Source organism: Castor canadensis, chromosome 15 (assembly GCF_047511655.1).
Source record: "Castor canadensis chromosome 15, mCasCan1.hap1v2, whole genome shotgun sequence".
Lineage (NCBI taxonomy): Eukaryota > Metazoa > Chordata > Mammalia > Rodentia > Castoridae > Castor > Castor canadensis.
The window spans coordinates 2,002,001-2,028,048 of record NC_133400.1 but is presented as its reverse complement, the minus strand read 5'-3'; the positions used below and the strand labels follow the sequence as shown (position 1 = coordinate 2,028,048).

The following is a 26,048-nucleotide window of genomic DNA, read 5'->3' as shown; positions in this document are numbered from 1 at the left end:
ATCTTCACAAAAACCCGACAGACACCACTGACGTTATAGAAAAAAGCTATCAAGCAACTGGGGACCTCTCATCAGGGCCCATGAAGGAGGAGGAAAAGGACTGCCAACCACAACCCCCCACCCAGTGAGGATGATATGAAGATGCCTCAGACCAGGGGAAGCCAGAGTGCAGTCTGCTTAACCCACAGTCCTTAAATGGAAGGCGAGCAACCAGAAGGTAATGTGGGCCCTGGGGGTGAAGGCAAAGTGAGAGATGCCAGCCACCTGCCCGGGAGTTGTTCACAACAGGCAAAACCCCTAAGGAGGTTTGCAGACTATGACAGAAGCAGAAAGGGAAGCGCAGGGCCCACATGCTGGGAGGCGAGGCATAGGGGGAGACTCTGGTAAACGAAGGTACAGGCAGCCCTTCCTCTCCCTCTATAGCCATCAAGAGCAACAGAGCAAGGCAGACTGCCACCATGGGGACCCAACCCTGGTGGGCTGAGGGGTACACCTGGAGGACCTCCAGCCTGGGACATCAAGACCCAGGTGGGATGAAGAGAACATCCCTGTGGGGAGGAGCTGGGAGGTGGGTGACAAGTCACATGCAGGAATCTCATGCTGGAGAGGGGAGTTTCCAATGCAGGAAAGCGCCCAGAGTGAGCCTTAGGTGAGAGCCTGAAGTCAGCTATGTAGCAGAAATGAGTGTCCATGTAAGTGTGTGTGGAGGTCCCAGGGTGGGCCTGCCACGGTCCCACTGCACTGGCACGAGGACTGAGTCCTGAGCACACTGGTCTACAGAACGCAAAGGCAGTGCTTGAGGAGAGAGAGGCATACTCAAAACAACACAGCAGGTTTCAATGGTGCCCACCGGCCAGACCTGGGGCAAGGGGAGCAGAGGAGATGATGACAGAATGCACTGAAACCCACTGAGTACAGAGGGAAGCCATGATTCCACACAACGAAAACTAAGTGCAAAGTCTGACAAGAAATGGGCCATTTATATTTGCACAGGAGAACTCTGCAGATGTCATGAACGTGACCAGCATCAGTACCAAGACAGATGGGAAGATGCACAGCCAGCGAGATGCACCACGCAGGCAGCTGTGGAAGTAGCCCAGAGGGAAGGCCGTCCCCAGCCAGCGGCCGAGTCTTCACAAGCATCGAGGCACAGCAGACAAGGCAGGACTGAGGGCTACTCCTGACAGAGGTGGGAGGCACAGCGACCACAGGCACCCACACACTCAAGAGCCCACATGTGGTCATGGGACACAGGTGAAGCACCACTGAGCAGAAAGTGAGAGCCTGGAGCACCTGTGTGGGTCTTTGACAGTGCTGCCATGCAGTGTAGAAGGACATAGTCACCACAGAAAACACAGGACCAGGACTGAGATGTGGGCACCCAGCGCATCACTGCATCAAACATGCTAGAAACTTACACTTACCATCATGGCAGCTTTTCTCTGATAAATTCCATCAGTGTGTACCATCAAAATGGTCCCTCCCTATTCTTTTGGGGTGATGCCGAGAGGATGAACTAATTTTTCCTGGCTAACTACGACTACTAGATCCCCACCCTGTAGCTGTTTTTACCCTGAAAGGCATCCAGCACTTGCTTTCGTGGCTTTCAAAGGCATCATGTAGTCAGATGCTCCTATCAAGTTTCCTTCAGCTAAGACAAGTGGGCTCAGCACGGGCCCAGGAAGCATACACTCGGGAGACCAGAGCAGGGTCAGCAGTCAGATGGCTTCCGGTTCTATGGGCCATACTGCCTGTTTTGTTACCGGATCTCAAAATGAGCCAAATAACGATTGTTACAGGGAAAAAGTGTTCAAGTTTTGTCTTTCTTTTGTTTGTTTTTGTGGTACTGGAGTTTGAACTCAAGACCTACACCTCGAGCCACTCCACCAGCCCTTTTTTGTAAAGGTTTTTTTAAAAGATAGGGTATTGCAGACTATGTGCCCAGGCTGGCTTTGAACCTCGATCCTCCTGATCTGTCTCCTGAGTAGCTAGGATTACAGGTGTGAGCCACTAGCACCTGGCAAGTTTTGTTGTTTACCAATGCTGCTTGGGAACCAACCCACTGGCAATACTTTGGAGTGGCTTACTGAAAACATCAATAGTCCACATGAGGTCACAAACTGTAGCTGGGAGCCTATGGACAGTCTATCTGTGCCCATTGTGCCTTGTGCACTCTTTTTTTTTTGCAGCACTGGGGTTTGAACTCAGGGTTTCATGCTTGCTAGGCAGGTCCTTTACCACTTGAGTCACTACCCACTTACCCACCCCCCCCCACCCCCAACCCCCGCCACATTGTGCAGTCTTAAGAGTTAAGACACTTTTTACCTTTTTTTGAGACAGGGTCTATGTAGGCCAAGCGGCCTCAAACTCAAAATCCAACTGTCTCAGCCTCCCAAGTGCTAGGATTACAGGTATGCACCACCATGTTGAGGTTTTTACTTTCTTAGAGGGTCACCATGTGACCCACAAAGAAAAAAGCACATATTATTTTGCTCTTCCCAGAAAGACTGTGCCTACTCCCAGATCAGTAGAAACACTGAGGGCCTCACCCTTTTTTTTTTTTGGCAGCACTGGGGTTTGAACTCAGGGCCTTATGCTACCGAGGTAGGCACTCTACCACATGAGCCACTCCACCAGCCCTTTTTGGTGCCAGGTATTTTTTGAGATAGGGTCTCACAACCTATTTGCTCTGGCTGGCTTTGAACTTTTATCTTCCTGATCTCTGCCTCCTGAGTGGCTAGGATTACAGGTGTGAACCACAGGCGCCTGGCTGGGCCTCCCCTTTTGAATTTGTGAAATGCTGACAAGTGTCTTTGTTTTCCTTGGTTTACACCAGAGACTGGCAAATTTACACTCTACATGGGAAAGATAATTTAGCAACACAAATTACTGTGTGAGAATTTTCACATTCAAAATATATACAATGTTGTGTAAGACTAGGGAAGAACTAATTCTGCCAAGAGAGGAGGAAGACATTACAAGACGGATGCACACACAGCCTGAAGGACTAGGGGGAAAGCAGCCCCTTCCCTCCACCCACATGCGCGCAGGGCCAGGGAAACAAAGATGAGACTGTGTGAGATGGCACGGCGCTCAGGTTTTACTCCCTAGGTTTGTTTAAAAACTGGGGGCAAAATTTATACAGAGCAAATGCAAAGTGACCCATACGGCCACTTGCACTTGAATGGAGATGGGAAGCCTCGAGCTTCACGGGGCCGCTACTGCAACACATCTTCTTTCAGTTGAGCCGAATCAATGGTCTTCCTTCTTTCCTAAATCTGAGTTCCATCCTGTCCTATACACACACCACGCTGCTCCTCGGTTCTCCTATTCACAGACTGTGGGCTGTGTCCACTTGGGATCAGTATGACTGGAGTGGCATTAAGTCCCCTCAGTCATGCCTGACTGACACCCCCTCAATGCTGGGGATGGAACCAAGGGATGTAAACCTCAGTTTACCTTTGTGAAGAGCTGTGAGACCACTGAAGTGCTTGTACACTTAGCCCCCCACCAGCTACCTAGGAAGCTCCACTTCTGATCCGCACTAACTTTGCTGTTCTATTAGTCACTTTAGTGGAAATGACACAGTACAATGGCTTTCCTGTGTAGCTCCCCAATGACTAGTGACAATTCTTGTCTTTCACAATCACATTTCTCTGTGATTCACAAGTACCTGCCTGTCTTGTGTGCGCATGGCTGTGTGCGTGTCCTTGCTGGGTGCATACATGTATGCATATGTGGAAAACATACCTGCGCTGCTCTGCACACCCCGAGTGCTTTGCACTTTCCTACTCCACCTTCACACATGGAGGTCAGCTCCTCACCTGTGCTCACCAAGCACTCGAGTGCCGCACAGCTCCTCCCCATACTTTCCCATCTCAGCTCCAAAGCGGGTCGCTCATGTTTTGTGTTTTGCACCCCTCTGTATGTGGAGTATCTCTTTTGTGTGGAGTGTACTGAGGTTTGAACTCAGGGCCTCATACTTGCCGGGCAGGCACATCAGCCACTTTGCCAGCCCCTGCATGTGGAGTATCTTAATCCTTGAGTAACTTCTGAAGAAAGGGAGAATGAAAGACACCTACAACCCCTTGGCATCTATGCAAGTGACCACATTCCCTTCAAACATAACTGATAATTTGGCCAGGCACAGAGTTCTGGAATCCAAGCACCTTACCCTGAGGACTGGAAAGGCTACCACAGCCCCCACCTGACCAGGAACACACCCACCTGCTGCTTCCCTTCACTTGCCTTCTGTGCACCAGTGCTGCCCAAGAGCCTCCTTGGCGGGCCTTCTGCGAAATGCCCTGGGCTTTAGTGGTCCAGAGGCCTGCAACCTATTGATGCAATGGGGTCATGGCCATCCTGGTGGGGACACCTGAGTCTCAGGACCTGATTCTTCCTGCTTCCTTTTCCATGACACCTGACTTTTGTCTCTGGACTGCAACTCCGCTTTGGTTTCCCAGAGAACCAAACAGGTTTTGCCTGTGTGTGCTGACTGAGACACCAACCTTGTTCCCAGCCACTGGTCACTCCTGGCCCCTGCTGGTCTGAATGCTGCCATGCACAGCCCTCCACTCTTCCCTGTGCTGACACCTGTGCAATCACCTGATTCAGGGAGGAGCACACTTTTCTCTTCTGGACAGGGATTTGACCATGGGACTTGCAGTGGCCCACAGAAGGGGACAGAAGGGAAAGTTTGCAGGTCAGAGCCTGGCCTCAAGAGGGACGATGCCCTTTAGCCCTCTGCCTCATGCCGTAAGAAGAGCATTCCCTGACCAGGTGCTGAACAGCCCCAGCTGGCTGATGCCAGCCACACCCACCCACACCCTGGCAGGAGGATGTCCATGTTGTTTGCTGCTGCCCCTGCAGTGTCTGCTCCTCAGTGATAGTGAGCCAGCACCTCCAGGCATATTCCATCTGGCGCTGGGCTCAATGTCTTTACAGGCAACTTAAATCCTTTCTCTGGATACACTCCACAGAAATAACTGGACACATTCAAAACTGAAGGCTAGCAGGATAGAGGAAGGAACACCAGGAGTGGACACAGGCCAGGAGCACCATTACTTTCTGTACTCCTGGGTCACTTGTCACACCAGCTGAAGGGCCCACCAGGTAGATAATAGAGAGTTTGCAGCAGATTCCATCCATTGGATGGGGAACCCCACCAGGAGAATTTGAGCAAAACCTGATCCTTGGGCCCAGGTGGACAAAAAACAGCCAATGGCCTGCACTCAGAGGTCCAAGCTGAGCAGTCCAGAGCCCTTTCCTGGAACTCACACTGGTTAGACAGAGTCAGGCCTCATCCCTGGCGCCCTCCTGTTGTTCTAGAGGTCACTGCTACTGCCTGCTGCTTCGAATCGCCGGTGGCCTGGTGGGAAGGTAGCTTGACGCAGTCCTGTGGCAGCTGCAGGTGCTAAGGAAACGCCACACTGCCACCATGGAAGAACTGGCAACTCAGCCCATCAAGAGACAACGCATGTCCTTCCAGGTATGAGTGAATGCAAATGTAGTCTGGAACTGGCCAGTAAATGTCTCCAATGCCAGGTCACATGAAGCTGTCTGCACATGACCTTGGGCGTGGTTACCCAAGCCCTCTAAGCCTCATGTCCTCACTTGGCCAAAAGGAATGCTGGTTTCTTCTTCACAGCAATCACAGACCGACATGTGAACCACAGAAGGACCCAACACATAATGCCTTGGGCCCTGCCTGGTGGCCAACTCAGAGAGCCCAGAGGCAGGAGGACCCACCATGCTGAGCTGAGACACTAGTGTGGGAGCCAGAGGAAAATGGGCCTTCCAGGTGTCCTGACCAACCCCTCCCCCTCCCCGCCCCGCCCCATGGTGGCAGAGGAGCTGCCTTTTGCTTCCCGTTTGTGGCACCTCAGGGCTCAGAGGTGGGCAGATCCAGTCTGCTGTGGGGTTAGGGACTCTGGCACCCAGCAGAGTCTCAGCTGGTTCCCAACAGGAACGTCCATGCAGAGCTGAGGAGGCTGTACACAAGTCTAAGTGAACCAGCTCAGAGAGAGCACTGGCAGACGAGGGACAGAAAGGGGCTTTTGGGGCTGTGAACATTTAGGAATGACAGAGAGGAAGTCTGAGAGGAAGCAGAGGCAAGAGGGCATGGCACTATCAGGAAGCCCAGGGAACAGGCATGTCAACACTTCTGCCCGTGGAAGTTGCACATCATGAAAACATGGAGGGACCAGGGGATGCGGGGCTTGGGGTGCAGACCACCAAGGTCAAGTAAAAGATCCAGCAAATCTGCCACCCCAGGCCACATTCTGTGAGAGCAGTATCAGAGGCACGGGCAGTGAGGTCAGGGTAGAGGTGAGAGAGAACCGGGGTCTGGGTGTACAAGTGACAAGGGATACAAGTGAAAGCAAGGAGACAGAGACTTCCAATGACATTCATCAAAGAGATTGAAAAATCTACTGTTAAATTTATATGGAAACACAAGAGGCCACGAATAGCCAAGGCAATACTCAGTCAAAAGAACAATGCAGGAGGTATCACAATACCTGACTTCAAACTATATTACAAAGCAATAATAATAAAAACAGCATGGTACTGGCACAAAAACAGACATGAAGACCAGTGGAACAGAATAGAGGATCCAGATATGAAGCCACACAACTATAAGCAACTTATCTTTGACAAAGGAGCTAAAAATATACGATGGAGAAATAGCAGCCTCTTCAACAAAAACTGCTGGGAAAACTGGTTAGCAGTCTGCAAAAAACTGAAACTAGATCCATGTATATCACCCTATACCAAGATTAACTCCAAATGGATCAAGGATCTTAATATCAGACCCCAAACTCTTAAGTTGATACAAGAAAGAGTAGGAAATACTCTGGAGTTAGTAGGTATAGGTAAGAACTTTCTCAATGAAACCCCAGCAGCACAGCAACTAAGAGATAGCATAGATAAATGGGACCTCATAAAACTAAAAAGCTTCTGTTCATCAAAAGAAATGGTCTCTAAACTGAAGAGAACACCCACAGAGTGGGAGAAAATATTTGCCAATTATACATCAGACAAAGGACTGATAACCAGAATATACAGGGAACTTAAAAAACTAAATTCTCCCAAAACTAATGAACCAATAAAGAAATGGGCATGTGAACTAAACAGAACTTTCTCAAAAGAAGAAATTCAAATGGCCAGAAAACACATGAAAAAATGCTCACCATCTCTAGCAATAAAGGAAATGCAAATTAAAACCACACTAAGATTCCACCTCACCCCTGTTAGAATAGCCATCATCAGCAACACCACCACCAACAGGTGTTGGCGAGGATGCGGGGAAAAAGGAACCCTCTTACACTGTTGGTGGGAATGTAGACTAGTACAACCACTCTGGAAAAAAATTTGGAGGCTACTTAAAAAGCTGGACATCGATCTACCATTTGATCCAGCAATACCACTCTTGGGGATATACCCAAAAGACTGTTACTCCAGAGGCACCTGCACACCCATGTTTATTGCGGCACTATTCACAATAGCCAAGTTATGGAAACAGCCAAGATGCCCCACCACTGACGAATGGATTAAGAAAATGTGGTATCTATACACAATGGAATTTTATGCAGCCATGAAGAAGAACGAAATGTTATCATTCGCTGGTAAATGGATGGAATTGGAGAACATCATTCTGAGTGAGGTTAGCCTGGCTCAAAAGACCAAAAATCGTATGTTCTCCCTCATATGTGGACATTAGATCAAGGGCAAACACAACAAGGGGATTGGACTATGAGCACATGATAAAAGCCAGAGCACACAAGGGAGGGGTGAGGATAGGTAAGACACCTAAAAAATTAGCTAGCATTTGTTGCCCTTAATGCAGAGAAACTAAAGCAGATACCTTAAAGCAACTGAGGCCAATAGGAAAAGGGGACCAGGAACTAGAGAAAAGGTTAGATTAAAAAGAATTAACCTAGAAGGTAACACCCACGCACAGGAAATCAATGTGAGTCAATGCCCTGTATAGCTATCCTTATCTCAACCAGCAAAACCCCTTGTTCCTTCCTATTATTGCTTATACTCTCTCTACAACAAAATTAGAGATAAGGGCAAAATAGTTTCTGCTGGGTATTGAGGGGGTGGGGGGGAGCGGGAGGGGGTGGAGTGGGTGGTAAGGGAGGGGGTGGGGGCAGGGGGGAGAAATAAACCAAGCCTTGTATGCACATATGAATAATAAAAGAAAAATGAAAAAAAAAAAAAAAAAAAAAAAAAAAGGAGACAGAGACTACAACAGGAGAGCCAGTGGTCGTGTCTTCCTTGGTGCCGGAAGAACAGCCAGCCTGTGGACTGGGACAGGGGGACAGCTACCTGTGGAAACCTCTCCCACCTGGACCCTGGACCTGGAAAGCAGCCATGGGTGCAGGAAGGAGAGTGGCCAGGTGTGTACGAGGGCCCCATAGGGTTACTCAAAACTACCCAGTGCAGCTGTGTGCCCAGTTGTGACAGTAGCTCATGGGGGATGACAAAGATAATCTCTGGACAGAAGTTATACACAGAACACACCCATCTAAAGGCACTGGAGAGAATACAGGCAGGTGGGACCTGGGGGACAATAGGATACCCTGCAAGCTTCTGGGTTGAGGCTTTTCACCGAAGGGCAGCCTCACAGTCCACCTGCCTGAGGACAAGGGGGCAACGCCCTGAAAGCCACAGATACTACAAAGTGAGGGGAGAGAGTTGCAGATGCGTCACCTGGCTGACCCCAGAATTACAAAAGAGAGGGAGGCTTGACCTCGGTCAGCCAATATTCTCTGTCCTAAGGAAAGAAGTACTCTTCAGAAGACTACTGGAAACCAACCTCTGCAGTCGATAATATATGACAATGGAACCTAAAATCGGACACTAACAAAAACAGGGAAACATGAGGAATAGTCAAGAGAATGAGCCAGTGGCCAATGGGCACCACACCACAGATGACTTGAACATGGAGTCAGTGTAACTATGTTCCTGATGATAAGAAGAAAACATGCTCCAATACGTGAATGGACAGGATCTCAGCAGAGAAAAAGAAATTACAAAAAGAAGCAGAGAGAAATTCTAAAACTGAAAAACATAACATCTGACATAAAATCGTCCACAGACAGGCTCAACAGCAGGCAGGAAATGGTGAATGAGGATGTGAGTTTGAAGATGGATCTGAAGGAAAGAAAGGACTGAAAAAGTGAACAGAGCTTTGGAGATGTGTGAAGCGCTGACAGCATATCCTACCAGAAACCTGGAGTGCCAGGCAGAGAGGAGAGAGAGTGAGGAAGAAAGATTTTAGTCATGGCTGAAAATCTCAATTTGATGAATGACAAGAAGTGAGATAAATACAAAAAAAAAAAAAAAAAAGTCACATCTAGGGACATTATATTCAAACTACTCCTAACCAAAGACAAAGTAGAAACTGTGAAAACAGCCAGAGAAAAAAGACACATGGCACAAGCATGGGAGGACTGCAAATCAGAAAGAGTAATCAGGAGACAGGGTAGTGCCATCATTGAAGAACAAAACCCCTCAACCCAGAATTCTACGATCAGCAAGAATGAAGTCATATGAAACAAGGTCATCTTCAGCGAGGCACACGACTTACATCCTAGCTACTCGGAAAATGGAGACTGGTAGGATTGAGGATCAAGCCCAGCCAGGGCAAAAAGTTAGTGAGAATCCATCTCAACTAATGCTGGAGGTGGTGCTGCACACTGTCACGTCAATTATGCAGGAAGCACAAATGCAAGGACCACCACGGAGGCCAGCCAGGAAATAAGTGTGAGACCTCATTCAAAAAACAGCTAACACAAGAAAGGCCAGAGTCAAGGCTCAAGTGCACAAGTGTTTGCCTCATGAGCATGAGGCCCTGAGTTTATACCCCACACTGCCAAAAAAAAAGCCATTTTCAGATAAATGAAAATAGAAGAGTCCACAGCTGCAGAGCTTTCTGAAATGAACCACGAAACAAAGTTGTCCAGGCTGCCAGGGGTGAAACTAGCTAAAACCCCAGCCCTCAGGGAGAAAGAAGAGCAGGGGAGACAGCAAATGTCTTCCTTTTTCTTTCTTAAAATATATGGTTTGTGGGGGGTCTGGGGTGTACAACATATGCAGATGGGTCACAAGTGACAACTCCAGCATAAGGCAGGAGGGGGCACCACACCAACACTGTCCTGGTGGGCCCTGCTCATCGTATAGGCCAATTTCCCAAGTGTAAATGCTGCCACCACAGCCAATTCGACACTGCCAATGTGACATCAGGCAGCTAAAACAACTGAACAGCTGGCTCTCAGGAGCTAGTTGGAACTGCCTTGAGCGCACCATTGAACAGACAGTCAGCAAAGCTCTTCTGCTTTGTGTGAGGTAGTTTGATACCAACTCAGAGCAGAGCCTAAAAGGTTCAAGGGTCAACTGTAATGCTCCTTCAACCAGGCTATACAGAGAATCCACTCTGCTGTGTGGTGACCATCACTCTCCAGCTCTACTCACACTTTAGGAACACTGGGGAAAAGTCTCTCAAACACTCTGTGTCCTGTGTTTCCAATGAGAAGCCCTGACTGAGGAAGGCTGTGACACCCAGTTTAAAAGTGTGAGGCCCTGGGTTTGATCCCACTACACAAAGTACAACAAGAGTAGTCCTATTACCTAGGGAGGGACTCCCGGCAAGATCCTTTCAACTCCTCGTTTCATGTCATCAACGGTAACTGTTTACTAAAGAGCTGGAGAGAAACCTCAGTCCCACTGCACGGCAAGGAACATGGTCTCTCAGGAGCAACATGTCATGTAAAGATGAGTGTGACTTGACAGGACTCCAAAGGTTGGACAGGGGTAAGCTACCTCCCAGGCTGTTGGACCCCCAGTTGCCCCTAGCACAAGGTGCGTGGTGCAGGGGGAAGGACATGGACAAGCCAGAGCTCTCTGTGACAGTGTCAGAACTAGGAGCACTTGTGAAGTGCACACACTAGAGGGCAGAGAGAGGTAACGGGAAACTGCAATGGGTGGGCGGGAGCACCTTGACCCCTGACGTCCACAGCCCCAATAACACAAATGCACCTACGCACAATAAAGCCCAGCAGTGGGGGCCAGCCAGAAGTGGGACATCATGACACAGGACCTTCAGGACACCCCTCCCCCCTCTACTCTGCAAGACCCCGTGGAATTTTTATCTACCATCTAGTTTGACTCAACGAGCCACTTTCACTCTCCTGAAGTCTCTAATGCCACCAGAGTTGCTTAACTTAAAATAACCTGACCTTATGGCCATTGGATGGCCACAGACATCAGGCATGCAGACCGTGTGGGGCCCTCATGGCTCCATCAGTCACTGTCCACACTTCCGCTACACTAAGTGGAAATGCGCTTGCTCAGCTGCGCTGGCCATTCTGGTTCTGAGCGTCCCGTGAGGCTGGCACCCAAGTCAGTGCATCACTGTGCCCCATGGGTGGGAAGAGTTCCAGGCGCCTGCTCCGGGGGACCACAGACCACAGCACTCTGCATGGGCTGCTCTAGAATCCAGGCCTTGTTCTAGGCGGGGGGGCAGAGAGAGTGTGTGATAACTTTCCTTTTCCCCTTAACAAAACATGGATGTTGGAGATGTCTGCTGCCACCTAAGCTCTGTATTCCTTGCAGAAGGAGAACAATGATACCCTTTGCTAGCTCAGCACTGACTGCCAGCAGAGCATGTGACGAGATGCCATCCCCCAGCCCATTGCTCCTCCCCGTGCCCTAGGACCTCCACCAAAGCCCAAGGTAACCCACCTTTGCCGTGCTTCCCCAAAGGCCTCTTGGGTAATGACTCCTCCGTGGAATGTGCTGATGTGTGCAGAGCGTTCTCCAGACTGTTACTGACACTGTGGACCGGGGTCTCGGTTCTGGGAGCGATCTGAGGGGACAAAATACAATCGCCTTACTTTCTTCTCTTTCACTGTAGTTATTTCAAAGTGAAGAATACCACCTGTCTTCCACTGCCCTCCGAAATCTACAAACAGTCCAGGTAACTTCAGCCAGCAAGAGCTTTTGCCTGGGCCCACGGTCATCCACTGGACTGCACACAACGCTCTTATCCACAACGGCAAGAAGTAAGTGCTTTCACTTGAGGCAAAACCTCATTTTGTATTTCTTCCTGTAAGTGCCTCCTATAAAACCAGTATCTGGCAGGACATAACCTGGCAAGTCCTGAGTCAATGACCAAATGCTCTAACAGCAACAATGAGGAGGGCATGACGGCACCCTCCTGGACAGTGTGAACAGCACCTCCTAGGAACACATCTTGACCCCACTTCTAAGGACTCCTCGTACAAAGCTACACAGGGAAAAACTTGGCAGTGGGAGGCACTCACTGCAGTGCCTGGCACTGAAAACCTGGAAATCTTTGCCATCTAAACTGCAGGGCACCTACAGATGGGCTAGCTAGTCGTCAAGGAATCCTCAGGGAAGGTGCTCCAGCAAGAACGAGGCGGAAGACACACTGTCAGACACAGGCCTGCCCAGCCCTACGCAGCCCCCCAGCCCTTGCGTAAGGGCTAAATATGAGCATAAAGAAGCCTGCTGGCTCCCAGTTGTGGCCCATGGAGAGGGAGACTTTGCTGCGCAGGTGGAGGGGAGCATTGTAGAAAGCTCAATTTCCAGCATTGGAAATTTCAGACAAATAGATGAGCAGTGCCTTGGGGCATGGATGTCATCCACCTCAGACTTGCTTTGTTATGACTTCCCTCGGTCCCCCACATGGGGGTCGCTGCTGTCCAAGGCGCCAGCCCGGCGCTCAGGCAGCTTGAACGCAGAGGCAGAAAGAAGGGTGCCACCACTGCCACCCTTGGGGCCTAGACTCCTATGTGCTGAAGAGCAGTGGGCACAGAGTCCACAGGGCACCCATAAGTACTTGCTCTGCTGCACTTGTCTGAGCCACCAGGGCAGGAGGTCCTTAAGGGATGGCAGGCAGGAAGGCTCAGTCTGCGAGTGTGTACTGAGAAAGGCAGCAAAACAGGCCACTTAATCTGGAAGCTTACAAAACTGCAGAAAATGAACCTAGCTGCCCAGCACTCCTCCAGGGGGTCGACTCTGGTTAACATTAGCAAGGCCTTATCAACAAAGTTAAATTTGTAAGCCCAGCATGGAGGAGCATGCCTATAATCCTAGCACTCAGGAGGCCGGGGCAGGACAATCATAAATTCAAGCCCAGCGTGGGCTATACTGCAAGACCCTGTCTCAAAAAAAAAAAAGAAAAAAAAAGTTAAAATCTCAAATTACTAATCTTTGGGCTGAGGTATAGTTCAAGTGGTAAAGTGCCTGCCTAGCATGTATGAGATCCTGAGTTCAAACCCCCGTACCATACACACACAATTAGATTTTACTAGTATTTGTAACTGAACTGAATTGAGTTATGTGCCTTTAAATTAGCAGTTTCTTTCCCAATCAAATGGCTGGAGAAGTCCCAAGATAAACTCCTTTCCCATTAAATCAAATAACAGAATAGGCACAAGCCTATTCTCAAAAAGACCATCAGTTCTAAATAGTGAACATGAGCCATGCATGATGGCGCATGCCTGTAATCCCAGTACTCAGAGGCCAAGACAGGGGGCTGAATGAGTTCAAGGACAGCCCAGGCCATGTAGGGAGACTCTGTCTCAAAACAAAACTCCAAGAGCTGGGGGTGTAGGTCAGTAAGGAGTGGTTAACCACCTAGTGCACACATGACCCTGGGTTAAATCCCCATCACAAGGAGGGAAGGGAAGAGAAGGGCGGGGAGGGGAAACATGCACAGGACTGGGACACAGCTGGGAATGGAATCCACAATGCACAAATGGACACCACAGCCAGTGTGACTGGCCGGCTCACAAACCTCAGCCTCTCCTGCCCACTCTGAAGTGGAATGTACATCGTTCATCCCCAAGAAGACGGGCAGGGAGCTGTCTTGACCAACAAAGGCAGCCTGCGTGGCTGGCCAGGGGTGAAGCCCCACTCGCCCTGTACCACCCCACACAGCCATGAGTGAAAACCTGGCTCCTGATCCCAGGCCTATGGGGATGAAGGCAGGGAGGGGACACCCACCAGTGTCAGGCACACCCGGCCTGTGAGGAGCTCTGGAAAGGGGCGTTTCTTGTTTTCTGCATGATGCTAATTTGCGGCCGGGCTGAGACCCAAAGCTGACCTGAGTGCAGGCTTCCAAAGGCACTGAGCCAATTCCCAGAGACCACAGGAAGAGCTTCCTGTGCGTGGACAGGAAGAACAGCAGGCTGCGGTCCCCAGGCTACAGCTCCAAGCCACCCAATCAAAACACACGCATGGCATGGGCACAAGACAGGAAAGGCAAGGCTCTGAATTATGGCCCAGACACAAAGCAGTTGTCTTCCTGTCTCTTCCCTGAAGCAAAGCGACTCTGGACCTCTAAATGTTCACTTTTTCCAGCCGGCCTTTATCTTTACTTTGTTTACATTGAATGCTGCCTCCCTGGCGCTTCCCAGAAATGCTGTTTTGGGTTATTTTTGGTTAGGTTAATTTGCCCACGTGACTTGCGAAGCTCGACTCAGATGCTCTCTGACTCACGCTCGCCGCAGAGCTCCCGCCATTGGCTGGTTGTGTGCAAGGAGACAGGCTGATCAGTTCCAAATGTCGCCTTCTGCTACCACATGCCAGAGAACGCTCCCACTCAAGACTGAGACCACTCCGCTGGCCCGGCTTTCCCCACCGGTTCATGTCCTTCTGCAAAAGCTTGTTGCTATGTTTCCATGCTCTGCTCACTGCTAACTACCCTCACCTTCACAGACAGCCTCTCTGTCACCACTAAGGCCAGTGCCTGGCCCACAACCTACCCCACCCCTTACTCTTGCCCACGGGAACGAACCATCATCCCGTCTGCCAGGGCCTTGGCACTACCTGCTCCCTGCCTGTAAGCTCCTTCCCTACCCTCCCATCTATACACAACTGTCACTATCTCCTTGAGGATGCCTCAGCACTCAACAAGGTGAGGATATTTTTCTTTTTCGGTTTGTCTTACTTATGGCAGGTTCCCCTGCCTTAGAACAGTGCCTGCCATAGAGTCGGCCCTAATGGATCTGTGACATATGTAATTATACCACCACACTTCAACACCACCAGCACAGATGAATAAACATAAACATGCAGCCAATCCCAGTTCACCAAGCCTAGGGGCCTCCATGACTAAGCAACTCTGCTCAGGTGCCAGGGAGCCATGGGACAGGAGGCTGAGGCCTCCTCTTCCTCCTGTGGCACCCGGGAGAGCTCGCCTCAGCTTCTGCCTGCTGGAGTGAAGTCCAGCACCTAGACCCCTGCAGCTCACACTGGCTCATGGAGTCTACCTGTGGCTATTAGAGGTTCCATGTTCTCATCCAGGTCTGCCAGGCTGGGACTGTGCATTTCCAGCCAGTTCCCAGGGCTGCCAATACTGCCAGAGCATTTCAGATAAAGCAGTCAGACCTCAAGGCCCCTCATGGAAGACATGAGGGGCGTGGCTCTGCATGGACATGCAGACCAGAGGGCCACAATGGCCAGGTTGGGAATGGTGACACTACTTACTGCCCCACAGTGAGACATCTACACCTTTTAAAAGCTTTTCTTCCATGCTTTAAAAACCTGGTTTTTAAAGCTTTGTGTTTAAAAACATTAATACTCATGGACCAGAACCACACTTTCTAACAACTGAGCTTTTAGCTACTGACTCCATTTCAAGTGAGACACGCTAACACAGTCAGACTAAAGGGAAGCCGACCCGAGCCTGAGCTTCCCCAAGTCTTGTGCTGTCCTCCAATGGGCACTTGAGCCCCTCGGAGAGCAGCACTGCCGCTAGAGCAGGGTCTTCCCCTGGATGGTGCCAACCACCTCCCTCACAGTCTGGTGACACCAACTGATCCCTTCACCTGCAAGCAAAGCCAGTTCCCCAGAGGAAGCTGGCGGGAAGGTTGTTTACACCCACAGCAGGCGAATCCAGGGTCATCGCACTAGTGGTGCTGATGGGATGTGGGAAACGGCCTCACAGCCTGATGTGTGCTGTCTGTGGTCCTCTGGTGACGCCATCTCAGGGACTGTCAGACTGCTGAGGATCTGTCTGTTCAGATGGCAGGAAATGCCGGATAAAGCAAAGCTGTGGTCAGGCCCCAACCCCACAACTAAGAGCCCCTGCTTGGGGACAGGGAAGCTTGCTGGGTCACGTCCTCTCAACCCCATGGGTTTATCTCTGGGCTGGCTTGCCTGTAGACAGCCCCCCTAGGACCTGACAGCAGACAAGTGCTTAAGGAAGGTTAGCAGTACAACCCACCTCCAGTGACAACAGGCTGCATGCCCTTCCCGGCCCTCCCCAGAAAGGTCCCTCTTAACTGTGCCCCACCTCCCCACTTGGACAAGCCTGTTGGCTGGAGCCCACGCAGCACTGCTGCACAAGAGCAGGCAGAAACAAGCACTTTGCCATCCATGGAGTTCAGGTGCTCTCCACAGGAACAGCATGGGGGTCTGGTGCCCAAAACAGCACCTTACTACCACTACTACATCAGTTCAAACACACTGCCCTGCTTCTACACCTGTCACACATTAGCCCAAAGTTTCCCAAGTGGGAGCACTTTTGTCCCTGACCTGGTCCCAGCTGGAGACACTGACTGGCCGGGGACTCTACTGGCACCCATGTGCAGGGTAGGGATACTGTGAGCACAGAGGCTGAGGACCCCTGCTTGAGCGGCTGCCCATCCAGGACAGGATCAGGACTATAAGGGTCAGGTGACTCTGCTTTTCTCACTACAGTGCAGGACGGAGGCCATGGGAAGCTCACTTTATCCCATCACCATCCAGCCCAGCTCCTCTCCAGAGAGCGTGCAGCCATCTCTGCAGGAACTGCACACGGTGTGAACAGAGCCCCGCTGAGCCCTGAGACAGACACCAGCCTCACCTTCCCTAAGCCCAGCAATGCCCAGAAGGGCAGAGGGCCAGCACTTGCCATCTCAGTGATGCAAGGAGGCTTAGGCAAATCCTAGTAAGACAACAGCTACCATCTTGAGCCGCAGGTCTGGCTGTGCAGAAGGTCATGTGTAGTAGATAAGGAACTGAGGACACGCAGGCCATGCAGACCACAGCTCTCCATGGAGAGGACCGCCTCAGACTCACCTGAGGAAGAGTGACAATGCTGCCATGGCCTGTGATGTCCTCAGTGCCACACTGTCCCCCGACTGTCTAGTAGTCACTTTTCAAATGACACACAGACAGATTGTTCAGACAGCACTGTCTGCAACTGAAACACAGAGACGAGTGCCATGAACGGTACTGGCTCAGCATGCTGGACTGGGCAGGACAAAGCAGAAGGGAAGCTGAGTGTGAAGACTGAAAATACTGCAGCGACAAGCCCAGAAGGCCAGATGCAAATCAAGGGCCTCACATGCAAGACACTGGAAGGTGGAGGCCGTGGAGACCGGGTCCTGTCATGAAGACCAGCATGACAGCACCCCTGGCTGAGTTCTTGTGTGCCCACCGAGCATCTGTATGCGTACGTCCATGTGACCCTTACAATAACTGTTCACACACAGTTGGGATTATCCCCGCGTCAAAGGTAAGACAATCTGAACGTTACCTCCTGGTGCTTTCTCCAAGACCGTGCAGCCAGTAAGGAAAACAGTTGAGTGGCTGCTCGGTGCAGACTCAATCACTGGGCACAGTCCACCACTAAGCCACAGCCAGGTTGTAGCACAGCCCCTTGCTGGCTGGGTGACACTGGTCAAGAACTTCCTTTCACTCAGCCTCAGCCTCCTCCACTGTGAAATGGAAATAATGGCATCCACCCTGAAGTGCTTTGTGAAAACTAAGATGCATTTGTGCTGCTTACCAACCTAGAAAAACAGTAAATGTTCACTAACACATCACTGCCATCATCCTTATCACTGTGGCACGCACAGGGTGACTGGAAGGCAATTCAGCAGACCAAAGTCCTATCAAAGACACACTTGGGGAGGACACAGAGGGACACAAGGCCGAGGTCTGTCACACTCTGCAGTGCTTCTGCAAGCTGGATCTCCTGGCAGGCAGGCAGCAGGCTCTGCCCTGTGGTGTCTCCCCTAGGACTGGGCAGAGCTCCCAACACCTGTCCATTCCAGCTCCTATGCTGGAATCCAGGGGCTTGCTTCTTCTTCAAACAGACCCTTCTAAAAGATGGATCCACCATGACAAGCAAAACCGCCTATTTTAAAACTAGCATATGACATCTTAGAAAAGTGTTTCATTATCTGAACTACAGTTAAACAAAACTCCTCTTAGGAATTACTGGCAGTGGCCTAAGCTTCAGCTAGCAAACATACAAAGCGTAAGCCAGCTGGCTGCCCGGACAGCCATGAGGCAGCCTGTGCCTTTTGACCTGCTAGTCCTACCTGCAGTGTCCATTCAGGGTGTAGTCACAGGGCTGTGTGCAAGGATGCACCTTCCCTTTATCAGCGCGCAAACAACGTAACATCCAGCAGAGCCTAACAGCATCTACACACGTGATTACTATGCAGTTTTTTCAAAATACTCTCAGAAAACAAAGGCATGAGGAATACTCACAGATAGTGAAAAGGGAAGAATGCATGTCAATGCACAACAGATACTGAGAAGACAAAAGAAAACACATCGTGTTTTTTGGTGCTGGGGATCAAACCCAAGGCCCGCCCAGCACTCTACTCTACCTGAGCCATGCCTCCAGCCCCACATCAGGATAGTAATAGTGCTATCCAGAGGCAGCTGTGTGTGTGTGAGACTGGGGTTTGAACTCAGGGCTTGCACTTGCTGGGCAGGTGCTCTACTGCTTGAGCCACCTCCAGTCCTTTTAGCTCTGGTTATTTTGGAGATAGGCTCTCCTGATTTTTGCCCTGACTGGCGCCACCATACCCAGCCGCCTCCTTTGGGCGGGGTCTGTAGCTTTTTGCAAGGTTGGCCAAGAACTGCCCTCCTGCCTTAAGCAGCTGGGGGCCACAGGCCGAGCCACCAACGCCAGCTCTGCTGACATCTAGCTTGTATTTTTCTGTTTTCCAATCTTTCTACAAAGAAAAATCACTGCTTTTAGAATTAGAAAAAAGCTACATTAAGTCTGGATATAAAGTCCTCCCACGAGAGACAACGTGAGTGTTCTTCCCTTCACTGCTGCCACCATCCACCCACGACCCCCACCACCCAAGGAGCCACAGAAGGTAGTGGAGAGCTGGCCTGCAATGAGACCTCAGAGGCCACGTTCCTGGGGGAGAGGACAACTTCAGTGCAAGTTAAGAGGTGGGCAGACAAGACCAGCAGTCTGGAAACCTAATGGCAGGAGGCACCGGCCGCAAAACCCCCACAGGAAGGGCCACCAGGGGCACAGAGGCCAGAGGCAAGAGTTGCTGGCAGGGCTGGGCACCCTCAGGTATACTCATGGACTCTGAACGCTTGCCATCCAAACAACGTTCAGCCAATGAACAGCCACGGACTCCAATTTCCTTTCCAAGCAGCCCCGCCTGTGCAGGAAGGAGTAACATCTGCTAAACACTTCTAAGTGAATGTAAAAACATAAAATAAAAAAGTGATGTGTAAGCACTTCACTAAAATGTCATCATGTATCTCTAAGCCTGAACAAGAAGAGAGATAGCTGAACAGTGAAAGCTATTTGCTGACTTAGACCAAGTAAAAGCCAGTGCTAACCAAACACATCTTCCACGTAAAGCATCCCTCTTCCTACTTCACATCCCTCTTCCTACTTCTTACCCAGAGCTTCAAGCATTAAAACAAGAAAAGAAACAAAGAGCTGAGAAGAGCTGATGGAAACCAGCAGGACGTGCTGGGTGCTTCTGCAGGGCACTAAATGGGTTCCTCCTACACCCGGTGGTCTATGCCCTCATCCCAGGACTGTGGCCTCAGCCCCAGGACACTCTCTGTAGACCACAACTCACAGCCCACATGGGCCAGCTACGCACACAGCCAAAAGCCTGGCGTCTGCTAGGGATGGGATGGAAGGCCATGAGCCTGAGGTAGTGCCATCCTTCTTGCTACCTTAGCCTGTGAGTGGTGCTCAAAGGGTGTCTGTCTTCCCAGATGTACATCGGAAAGACTGGAGAGAGACAGAGAGACAGAGAGACAGAGAGACAGAGAGAGAGAGAGAGAGAGAGAGCGAGCGAGCAAGCGAGAGCGAGCAGGCAGCAGAAGACACGAAGCCCTGGCCCCCCTCTCCCTGTCCTTCCTGCTATGGTATATGGCAGGGAGTGAAGGCAACCTTCCCCACCCGCCAGGGCTAACCATTGCTCGCTTTCAGCTCCTGCCCTCTTCTATGCAACAAATAGGCAAACGTTTGCACAGACAAGTCCAGGTGCTAGTAGAAATGGAGAGAACATTCAAGTGAGTTGGAGGAGCATAGGTGCAGTGATCCAACCAGGCCATACCAGCTGTGCAACCAAAGGAGCCACCAGACCTCTCCATGGCCACACCATCTGTATCAACCAGGACAAAAGCAGCTAGTCCACAGAGTGGCTTAGCAACAGGGCCTGTCACACAGCACAGGTTCAGTCAAGTGCCATGTGACCCAACAGTGACACCAGCAGGGACAGAAATAAACCGAAAGGGCTCTGCACAGTGGCCAGGCCTCTTATTGGGGCTTTAGCCTCAGGGCTTTCCCTCCAAGGGGGTGGAAGGCCACAGCTAAGCTACAGGCGGGGAAGAAGGAAGGAAGCACCATGGTTGCTAGAGCAAGGATCAGTGAGGTGTGACAGGGACAGCACAGGGACACAGAGGCACATCCTAAGGGCCCAGCAGGTGGCAACTAAGAATCTGTCCTGGCAAGCCCAAAGGCCACAATGTCTACTGTAAAGCAGCACATCGCGCCACAGCCCTTCCCCCACCAACAAAACGAGAACAGCCTGCAGTGCTAAGAGGGCTGGCATTTGAGTTACAAGCTGCAGGAACCCCCCTGCACTGCACTTGCAAAGGAAGGTCCAGCCTGGCCTCACACCGAGGACAGCTGGTGTGACAGCGCTTCGGGGTTTGTCTTGAACACTTACGTTAAGGACTGTCACGTGCAGTGTTGTTACAGTGAGTGTCTGGGCCAGAAGTGTACTTCCTTCCCTTCCCTTCCTCCCTTCCTCCTTTCCTTTCGACAAGTGGAGTCTGACTATGAAGTCCAGGCTGGCTCTGAACTCAAGTGATTCTGTCTCAGCCTTCTGTGCACCACAGACACGGCATGTGCCACTGTACTTAGCTTAGAGAGACACTTCAGTGAGGAGGTTTTCTGTGAGACACTGGGTTAATCACAGCAAATAACTGTGGAGTCCCAATAGAAGAAAGACTACGCTGCCTGAGATGTTCTGGGGACAGAACACCGGGCAGTCAGCTTGGGAAGGGCAACCAGCTACAGAGTGCCAGCCAAAAGCAGCTAAACAGGATCGAAGGATCGAGCCTGGGCCTGGTATATGGAGGAACCACCAATCTCCCAGCCAATCTCACGGACACCTCAAGTGCACAGGCAAAGCTGCTCACAGTCAGAGGCCAGAGCTCTCAAGGTGGCCATGCAGGGAAAGACTGGACCAGAGAGGGCTCGAGAAGACTAATAGGAACAGCCATGAGGGTCAGAAAATTCATGAGTCACCTCCCACAGTCAATGTGAACAGGTCCTCATCCAACAGTCAAACAGGTGCCTCAACTGCAGGTAAGTTCAGCTTACACCTGTCCCCACCCCCACAAGTTTACTTGCGCGCTGATCCTCCCCACCCCCACCCGAGCACCCATGAGGGCCAATGTGGCTTATATAACCAACTCATTTACACTCTCCAAATGGACCCTTTGACTTCAAGGCAGCTTCTCTGCCATTCCCCATCCTTTGCAAGGGCAAATGCTCCAGCAGGCATTCTTCTTCAGGGAGAAGTAACCCTCCTACGGTTACAAACCCAAGGCACGTATTTACCAGAACACATAGATTACAAAAGCAGCTGGACCTCCATAATGGGCAGCAATAGGACCAACCACCTGCAGGTACAAAAACAACAAACTCAACGTAACCACGTGTGAGCAGAAACTGGAGGGTCTCGGCTTGGACAGGATGAGTGCTGGTAGGCTTCCTGTTGGTAGCAGTGTCCAATGATCAGCAGAGGGTGCACAAGGAGCTTGGCAGGCTTACAGGGCTGAAAGCTGGAAAGCAGCATCAGTTGGAACTCTAGTGAGGCCCCCCTCACTCCAGGAAGGGACACCCAATCTGCTGTGGATTGTGCCACATGTCTGCAAGAGCCTGAGATCTGAAGATCCAAGCAGGACTGAAGCCCTGGAGGGAGTGAAGCTGCCTGTGGCCGGAAGGAGTGTAATCAATCAGTGCTGCCAGCTCACCGCCTGTTCCATCAAGCACAGCAGCACAGCGTGGGATTCTCCAACAGAGGCAAAACAGAGCTCCCACTGTGTGCCACTCATGGAATTCAGACACAGGAGAAACAACGCAGGCCCCTTACCAAGAGCCAGAGGGCACTGCTGGAGTCAAGCACACGGTGAGTCATCTGTTGGAATTAGCAGGCGAGGATTACTAAGCAGCCACAACAATGCTCAGAGCACACGGGAAGATACACTCGTGCTGCTCTGTGCGGTGTGGACAGAGGGGACCGGGAAATATCCATCAAGTGGAAACCTCAGAACCAGAAAACACTATTCTGAACTGGACATGCCACTGGATGGGCTTGGCAGCAGTCTGGAGAAAACAGAAGACTTGCTAGATTTGAAGATGGACCCGTAGAAAGTGTCCAATCAGCGAGAATGGGGTGGGGGGAAAGGAGGAGGAAGAGGAAGGAGGGGAGGGGAGAGGGAGTTTTTTTTTTTTAATTCAGGCCCTCACACTTGCTAGGCAGGCATGCTACCACTTGAGCCACTCCACCAACCCTTTTTTGTTGAGTATTTTTGAGAAATGGTCTCTCCAACTTTTTGTCCTGGGCTGGCTTTGAACTGGAATCCTCCTGATCTCTGGCTCCCGAGTAGCTGGGATTACAGGCTGAGTCACCAGCACCCAGCAGAGAGAGATTTGAAAAGTAAAAAATGAACAAAACTTTGGGGATCTGTGGGATAATATCAAGTGGTGTAACATGCCTGTAACTGCACTGAAACAAAAAAATATATATATGGCTGGGAATCCCCCCCAAATTTAGCAGAAGGCATAAATTGATAGTTCCAAAAAGTTCAGAGAGCATTAAACAAGACTAATTCAAGGAAACACCACCCAGGCAGCTGGGTGTGGTGGTGCATGGCTGTAATCCCAGCACTCAGGGAGGCAGAGGCAGGAGGATCAGGAGTTCAAGGCCAGCATAAGCTACACAGCGAGACCCTGTCTCAAAAAGCCACCTGAGATAATGACACAGTGATGAAGGGGAAGAATAAAATCTCTTAACAATGGAGGACAGACACAGTCTGTCCACTGTCCACCCTGAATCCTGCCTCCAGTAACAATACCCACTCCCTCAACCACACAATATGGGAAAAAGTAAAAGCGCTTCCTGGTGAAGTAAAGGAAGACTTTCCTGTCCCCACCTCACCTGAAGAGTTCTAGAATGTGACAGCAGACTGGGACCTCCCTACGAAACAAAAAGCATCCTAAGGGGAAATACGTGGGTAAACCTATAAGTGAACCTTCCTGTTCGTTTAAACCTACTCCTATGAAGCAGACGATGACCCCAAGCTATGGGCCTTGGGAACTGTGTGGGTGGCACAGCGCCAGCCCCAGCAAGGACTGAGCAGGCTGCAGGACAGGTGGGCCAGCAGCAAGCTCCCCAAGCAGAGCAGAGCAGAGCAGAGCAGAGCAGAGCGGGCTGAGGAGCAGCATGCACCCGCCGGCCATGCTTGACCAGAGAGGCCATGTGGCGAAGGGGCTCAGAGATAAAACAGATTCTGCCACGCTACTAAATAAAGATTTTACACACACAAAACTAATCAATGGCAGAAAAGAAAGAAAGAAAGAAAAAAAAAAAACAGAAAACGGCCTGGGTTGGGGTGGAGTGAAGGTGGGAAGTGAGTGGAAGGTAGCATGGGGCGGGGACGGGACAGGGACACTTTTATCTTTCAATCAAACAACAGCAAAATACTGTTGGGCTGCACATGTGTGGCAGTGGGAGAGAACTGTCATTGAGGGTGGCAAGGGGACACTGCACCCCAAATCGAAGGCAGCCTGGACAGGTGGGCGGGCTATGAAGGGCACCTGCCACCCTTCACAGCCACTGCCTCAGCTCCCTCTTCCTTCTCACTTCACCTTCCTAGGTGTCCTCTCACTTTTCCCACTGATGCAAAATAAACAAACAGCAGGATTCTGGCCACATTCTGGTATGCCTTCGCAAACTGTTTCTGCTCACTCGTTGCCACAGGGGCCCAGAGGGACGACTCAACAAATACCCATGAGGCACTTGGCCAGCAACCACATGGCACACATGGGCCTTATCACAGCATCTCTCTGACATTTTATTAGTAATTCTGAAGGAGGGAAAACCATCAATGAGCTTAAATGCCCCCGTACCAACGGTGTACACACTCCTGACCTCGTACCTTTCTTTTAAAAAAACCCCACACTCTCGTACTCTAAGCACATGCACTTTATATGGTGCCATACCTGGAAGACATCTGCACACATCCTGCAGCCTGAGTCTCCATCCCCCGGGGAGAGTGCAGCTACATCCCAGGGACATGGCACCACACAAAGCCACCACACTCAGCACTTCCAAAGTCCCCTCAACTTTGTCTACCAAGTTTATTAGAGCTATTGCTAGCATTCTTCCCAGCTTTGAATTTTATTAAAGTACCCAAAGAGATTGGAGAGGGGCTGTTTCTCTGTTCCATTCACAATGTCGTCTTCTTAACCAGCTGCGTCACCTCTCAAGCGAAGACTGCTGCGCTTCCAGACGTCTATATGAACATATCGTCACTAGGAGACCTGAGGACATCATCGCTTTCTTCCAGTAAGTCTGTGGATGCTTTCAAGAGAGCATCCCACAAGATCAGGAAGTGGTTCCACAACGCTCCCCTCTTACTAAACCCTACTCGGGATGTGAGGGTGCTGGGTGACGGGCGGTCAGCAGCACGCTCAAGCATGCAGCTCACCACGTGGAGGGCAGTACTAAAGGAGCACAATGCACACTTCTTCCAGGGCTCGTGCAACCCACACTCCTCAATGCACTAGTTTGTCACCAAGTGTGCTGATGACGCCAATAGCACACAGCCACACTTCACATCAGGGCCCCAACAAAAGCTTGTGAGGGTCAGCTTTTGAGAGCTGCATGTCTATAGTTAAAAAGCAATTTATGGAGAATTCAGTTGTAGGATGAAACCAAGTAACACACAAGAGAGACAGATCTGCACAAAGGCGGCAGACCGAGTGAACAAGTGTATGCTGGGACACCAGCAGACAGCAGCAGAGGGTCATCAGCAGCCAAGGGTGGGGGTGGGGGGTGGGGAGGGGCTGGACTCTCGTAACCAGAAAAGGCAGGCACAGCCTAAGTGCCAGCAAATGAGTCTCATGGCAGAAATGTAAGGAGACCCATGATCCTACAGGATGTAAGGTCTGGGATGAGGACAGAACAGAAGGACTGGCATGTGCGAACCAACAAGTGGGTGCTGGGGGAGCAATAAGTATCCAGCCTGAGAGTGGCCTCTGCAGAGGCTCAGCACAAGGGGCCGTGGCACACAGCAGACACTGGAAACACAGATGGTGGTAGAGATGGCAGGCCTCTCTGAGAACTCGGCAGGGAAGGCCAAGGGCCACCTTCCCAAGACCATCCTGCACACCATGGAGCCACTGCAAGAGCAGGAGGGGGGAGGGGCCCAGAGACTAAACGAAACCCAGGGCAGGGCCAGACACTGGGCGTGTCATGTTGTTTCCAAAGAGTTAAGGCACCAAAGCTTCTCGACGCTTTTAACACTGTTTCGTGTGGACTTTAAACAATGCCATCAGCTGAATGCTTTTGGGAAGTGCAGTTACACCAGGCTGCAGCCATGCCTGGTTGCCTGGTCCTGAAGACAGTTCTCATCCCCAGCAAATCACACCAAATCTAAGTCTGCCCACAAAGTAGCAGCTATATGGGAGGAGGAGAGGAGAGGGAGCACTGCCTGGTGCCATGGAG

The 26,048-nt window shown here is 50.9% G+C and overlaps 1 protein-coding gene across 2 annotated transcripts in view; it reads right to left on the bottom strand.

The window, feature by feature from the left end:
• Zcchc14 (zinc finger CCHC-type containing 14) overlaps window positions 1-26,048 on the bottom strand; it is a 62,672-nt gene that overhangs the window by 27,630 nt on the left and 8,994 nt on the right. For both annotated transcript variants that reach the window (XM_020179530.2, XM_074055509.1), the window contains exon 2: window positions 11,749-11,872. In XM_020179530.2, the coding sequence (XP_020035119.1) occupies window positions 11,749-11,872 (124 nt within the window). The remainder of the gene's footprint in view (window positions 1-11,748; window positions 11,873-26,048) is intronic.